Raw genomic sequence first — 5,633 nt, 5'->3', positions numbered from 1 at the left:
GCCTCCCCTCCCAAGACTGAATTAAAGGGAAGCGCCGAGGTGGGAAGACGGGTGTGGAGTGTGGGGGCAGAAACTAGGGAGGACTCAGCGGCGTGCATGTGTGAAGGGAGGATACGGCCGGGGGATGGGCGCTCCCTCCAGCCAGGCACTATGGGGGGGGGGATGGGCTGGGACTGCTGAAGGCTGGACTGACCCGCTCAACCCAACTCTGGCATTGCAGGCGGGAAGAGGACGTGTCTCCAAACTCTCAACGCCCCCGCACACGAAACGCGACTTCGCGAGCGGAAAGGGACGATTCAACAGAAAGTTACGTTTCCGTGAAAGAGAGGATGTTTTGCCCCTTTCCCTAGACGCAGCTCTCGAGGGGAGGCGTGCGGGGCGGGAGGGCGAAGGGCGGGGGAGCCGAGAAGCAGCGAATGGAACGCTGGGAGCCGTGACGTGTCCCTCAGGCCGCCGCCCTCCCGGCTCAAACTATATAAAGGGCGCCGCTCTCAGCTTCTGCCTTTTTCGCTACGGGTTTGCCGCTGCTTCAGAGGTAAGCTGGCTTCCGGGCGGGCCGCGTTCATAGGCCCAGGCCTGGGAGGGGGCGGGGACTGAGGGAAGCCCACGTGGTCTTCGCACGGCCGAGAGCCGTTCCTGGCGACGGGTAGGGGGGGTCGAGGGAGAGAGGGACAGCGGCGGTTTGAAGCCGGGGGGGGGGAGGAGGTGGGGAAGTGTGCATGCGCATGCCCAGTTGCCTTGTCCGCGACCCAAATGGGTTCCTCTACCCCGGAGTCCGTCCCCCCCAAAAAAAAATAATGCCCCGGTGTGTGCGGAATTGGGGTGTGTGTGTGTGGATTGTGTGTCTCGTGCGGGTGGGGGAGGGTAGTCCGAGAGGAGCATCCGTTCTCAGCGTGCCAGTGAAGGAAGGAGGGAGGGTTCCGAAGACACGTGTCGTGTTCCCTTCGGGGCGAAACGCGGCATCTCCGGTGGGGCGGGATGGGGGCGCCGGCTGCGGTCGTGGCAGGTGTGCCCCTATAATTGCCTTTAAAAAAACAGCCCCGCTTTCCCATAGCGGCCTGTTCGATTTTACTCTTGCTTTAGTTCTGGCCCCGTGACACACGGCGGCCCAGCCTCTCCTCTTGTTATACCTACAAGGGGCCCCTTTTCCCGGCCTTTCCGCTCAGAAGGAAGAGGGGAAAAAATGGCCGCCGCCGCCGCTGCCGTCACAAAATGGAGGGCGGGCGGGGCGCGCGTGCCAGCCAACGAGTGGCTCAACTACCGCTCCTCACCGGACACCCCCCCTCCCGCCCCCCCCAATACGCGAACCTTCGGCACGCTTCGCTCTTCCTTACTCATCCCCCTCCCCGGCCCAGCCCGGGCTCGTGCTCGCTTGGCTTACGACACAAAGGAGCGGGAGCCGCCCTTCTCCCCCCCCCCCAAAAAACACCTCCCTCTCCTTATATCCTGTAATGGCCACGACGCGGTAGGGTCTTGAGAACAGTTTATGAGGGGAATTCTAGCCCAGGTTAGCCTCGTCGCGGTCGTCGTCCCCCTCTCTCACGCGCCCTCCCGCGGTGGGTGGAGCTGGCTTGGGCCTAGTTTCGGCCTCGATCCCTTCCATCAAAGGGAGCAGATAACCGGCCTTGGACGGCCAGCCCGCATGGCGTCTTCTACTCGTGTTGTTAACGCTCCTCTCCACTAGGGGGTTCTGCTTTAACTGCATTTTTTTACATTCCTCTTTTCCCCCACACCTCCAAGGTGCTTTATCTGAAGAGCAAGAGAACCATCTACTAACATTCCAAAATGGGAAAGGAAAAGACCCACATCAACATCGTTGTCATCGGACACGTCGACTCTGGCAAGTCCACCACCACCGGTCACCTGATTTACAAATGTGGTGGAATTGATAAGAGGACCATTGAGAAGTTTGAGAAGGAAGCTGCTGAGGTGCGTTTGTCTCTGGAAACAATTGTCAGTTTTCAATTTTAAATGGATGCAGAAAGACAGCTTTACAAAATACATTTTTTTCTGCTGTAAAGCTGACATTAACTTTTGAATTTATGTAGCGTTTGCTACATTGGAAGGATCCTGTGAAGTTAATTCCTTTGAGGTGTGGGCAGCTTGTGTCTTAGTCCTAGTTTGTGTTGAAACAACTGTTTACATAGAACTGCTAAATTCTATGACATTCTTGCAGAAGAAACTAGGTGATAAAAGTTTGAACAGTTCATATTGCATATATTAGGTAATGGCGGATTAGCATGTCAGTGGGTTAAGTAAACAAAGTAGGTGTGAATCTTTCACCACTTCTGCCAAGTGCAATTTGCTAAATATAGCTTGTATATTATATTTCAGAGCATGGAAGTGGGCTATCTTTAGAAACAAGATTCAGTTAATGTGTTCATTATTGTATGCTTAGTGCAAGAGACATTAATGCCATTTTTCTCCCCCTTCAAATAGATGGGTAAGGGCTCCTTCAAGTATGCCTGGGTGTTGGACAAGCTGAAGGCAGAACGTGAACGTGGTATCACCATTGATATTTCTCTTTGGAAGTTTGAAACAAGCAAATACTACGTCACTATCATTGATGCCCCTGGACACAGAGACTTCATCAAAAACATGATTACTGGTACCTCCCAGGTGAGCAAACAGTTTTACCATTTTGGCTATAATTAAAACTAAGTACTGCATGATGATTAAAACAGTATAAATAAATTATTACATATTTTTCCTAAAGGCCGACTGTGCTGTCCTGATTGTTGCGGCTGGTGTTGGTGAATTTGAAGCAGGTATCTCCAAGAACGGGCAGACCCGTGAGCATGCCCTTCTGGCATATACACTGGGTGTCAAACAGCTCATCGTTGGTGTTAACAAAATGGATTCCACCGAGCCACCTTACAGCCAGAAGAGATACGAGGAAATTGTCAAAGAAGTCAGCACATACATCAAGAAAATTGGTTACAATCCTGATACAGTGGCTTTTGTGCCAATTTCTGGCTGGAATGGAGACAACATGTTGGAGCCCAGCTCTAATGTAAGTAAGAATGCTTGTCAAGAAGTGAGACTGCAATTCAAATAATTTTGGAATTTGAAAAGAACAATAAATGTAAGGTTTTAATAGTTGCTCATCTGATTTCTGCAGCAATGAGGAAATGATGATGATGATAATTTATTATTCATACCCGGCCCATGTGGCTGGCAACACATGTTTAACAAAATCTACATGTTAAAAGTTCAAAACTTGTGCAATATTCTTGTCAGAAAACTTTATATTCAGTTATCACCAGAAAGTAACTAAAATCTGCTTATAGAGCTTTCGTAGAAAATAACATGTTGCATTCCCCCCCCCCTTTCTGCAGATGCCCTGGTTTAAGGGATGGAAAGTGACCCGTAAGGATGGCAACGCTAGCGGAACTACACTGCTGGAAGCTCTGGATTCTATCTTGCCACCAACTCGTCCAACTGACAAGCCACTGCGTCTGCCACTTCAGGATGTCTACAAAATTGGTGGTATGTACTATAAGAATTGTATATTGTGTTATCAGAGGGACTAGTGCCTACAAAGTAAAGCTTTCATATTAGGTAATAATTTAATTGAACTTACATTTCAAAAATGGAAGTTTGTTTCATTTCTGTACGTAGCTGTGCCATCCCATCCATTTGACCTCCCCTACACGTGACACTGCTCCATTCCTGTTTCTTTCTCTGTAGGTCAAGTATACGTGTAGTGCCATGATTGTAAACTTTATATTTCTTTCCTTAAGGGATTGGTACCGTTCCAGTTGGTCGTGTGGAAACTGGTATCCTGAAACCAGGCATGGTTGTAACATTTGCCCCAGTTAATGTTACAACTGAAGTAAAATCTGTGGAGATGCACCATGAAGCTCTGAGTGAAGCTCTGCCTGGTGACAATGTTGGCTTCAACGTAAAGAACGTGTCTGTTAAAGATGTCCGTCGTGGTAATGTTGCCGGTGACAGCAAAAATGATCCACCAATGGAAGCTGCTGGGTTCACAGCACAGGTATTTAGCAGTTCTTAATTTGGTCAATTTCAGCCTACATACAGCTAGATGGGAATTAAACTTACTGTATGCAGCTAGATGTAGATTTCTCTTCTTTGAACTATTCCATAGGTTATCATTTTGAATCATCCTGGCCAAATTAGTGCTGGCTATGCCCCTGTGCTGGATTGCCACACTGCTCATATTGCCTGCAAGTTTGCTGAGCTGAAGGAGAAGATTGATCGTCGTTCTGGTAAGAAGCTGGAAGATGGTCCCAAATTCCTGAAATCTGGAGATGCTGCCATCGTTGACATGATTCCAGGGAAGCCCATGTGTGTGGAGAGCTTCTCTGACTATCCTCCTCTGGGTAAGTAGCCATTTTAGTCCTAACTTGTTTATCAGGGCAGGGTTAGTTTTGGAGTAGTTGTTACTAAATTTGTATACCGTTCTATACTCTTGGATCAGTTCCAGATAGCAATTTGATACAGCTACCTTTTTTTCCTTGAGAATATTAATAGAAAACTCATGTTAGCATCTGAGTAATTATTTTTTGCACTTTGCTCATCTTAAATGGAAAAGTGCATTTTCATTTTATAATTGCCCATAGGATGTAGTGTCTTTGAAGGTTTCTTGGTTGTTAACTGTCTTCTTCACACCTAGGTCGCTTCGCTGTGCGTGATATGAGACAGACCGTTGCTGTTGGTGTCATCAAGGCGGTCGACAAGAAAGCAGCTGGTGCTGGCAAGGTCACAAAGTCTGCCCAGAAAGCTCAGAAGGCTAAATGAAAATTCTGTACATCTGCCACCCCAGTCTTAATCAGTGGTGGAAGCATGGTCTCAGAACTGTTTGTCTCAATTGGCCATTTAAGTTTAATAGTAAAAGACTGGTTAATGATTACAATGCATCGTAAAAGCTTCAGAAGGAAAGGAATGTTTGTGGACCATTTGTTTCGTGGCAGTTCTTAAGTTATTAGTTTTTAAAATCAGTAACCTTTTTTAAATGGAAACAACTTGACCAAAATCTGTCACAAATTTTGAGACCATTAAAACAAAGTTTAATGCAAAGTCTCTGTGTTCTTTGGGGCTAATAGTTACACTTTGGATACTTGGTAATAGACTTGGGCCTATTGCAAAGTTCAAAGGTAAAAAGGAATTACTTTATCCTTGGTACTGGTATGTTAATATTTTAAAACATTGCAACACACAAAAGGCTAGGGTGGAAAAAGCCTTCTGAACTTCTTACCTTTGCCAATATTCACCCAGAATTGAGCTGGGATCAAGGAGTTGAGTAGCTAAATTTTCTGCAGTGTTTAGGCATGCTTAAGCCTACTAAATTTTTTGGATTACAGGTTTAAAATCTGTTATTTTCTTATTTAAGCAAAGCACACATAGTTGGTAGCTGGTTTCTTCTGTTCCAAGATGTTAGTGTAGATGTGTTAAGCTTTGAAGTTTCAGTGACTACTTCTAACTGTTGCTGGTTTGATTAAAGATTTGCGTTCTTACCTTACAGTTTACCACACAAGTTGGAAGCTTTGCTTCTGGTAGAATATTTGTAACGTAAATTGCAATGTTACGGATTCACTAAGGTTTTCTCAATAGTATTTTGCTGCTAACTTAAGAATTGTAGTAGGCTATGAAATGAGAGGCTAGATTTT

At 46.5% G+C, this 5,633-nt stretch overlaps 1 protein-coding gene across 1 annotated transcript; it reads left to right on the top strand.

Moving 5' to 3' along the window:
- Positions 1 to 383: 383 nt before the first annotated feature.
- EEF1A1 (eukaryotic translation elongation factor 1 alpha 1) lies at positions 384 to 5,043 on the top strand. Its single transcript, XM_081186772.1, has 8 exons — positions 384 to 535; positions 1,741 to 1,929; positions 2,440 to 2,619; positions 2,717 to 3,013; positions 3,339 to 3,489; positions 3,744 to 4,000; positions 4,112 to 4,346; positions 4,640 to 5,043. Exons 2-8 carry the CDS (start codon positions 1,786 to 1,788, stop codon positions 4,762 to 4,764), a joined length of 1,389 nt encoding a protein of 462 aa, XP_081042898.1. The 5' UTR covers positions 384 to 535; positions 1,741 to 1,785; the 3' UTR covers positions 4,765 to 5,043.
- The last annotated feature ends 590 nt before the right edge of the window (positions 5,044 to 5,633 follow it).

Source organism: Podarcis bocagei, assembly GCF_964188305.1.
Source record: "Podarcis bocagei genome assembly, chromosome: 3".
In the NCBI taxonomy this organism is placed as follows: Eukaryota; Metazoa; Chordata; class Lepidosauria; order Squamata; family Lacertidae; genus Podarcis; species Podarcis bocagei.
Note: the sequence above shows the minus strand (reverse complement) of the source record. Positions and strands in the feature narration are given on the sequence as shown.

What these genes read in the sequence shown, in the direction of transcription:
- EEF1A1 (XM_081186772.1), top strand. Translation starts at nt 1,786, where the DNA reads ATGGGAAAGGAAAAGACCCACATCAACATCGTTGTCATCGGACACGTC. An exon ending in TGTTGGAGCCCAGCTCTAAT is followed by an intron (nt 3,014 to 3,338) that starts GTAAGTAAGAAT and finishes CCCTTTCTGCAG; the next exon opens with ATGCCCTGGTTTAAGGGATG. An exon ending in GGATGTCTACAAAATTGGTG is followed by an intron (nt 3,490 to 3,743) that starts GTATGTACTATA and finishes TCTTTCCTTAAG; the next exon opens with GGATTGGTACCGTTCCAGTT.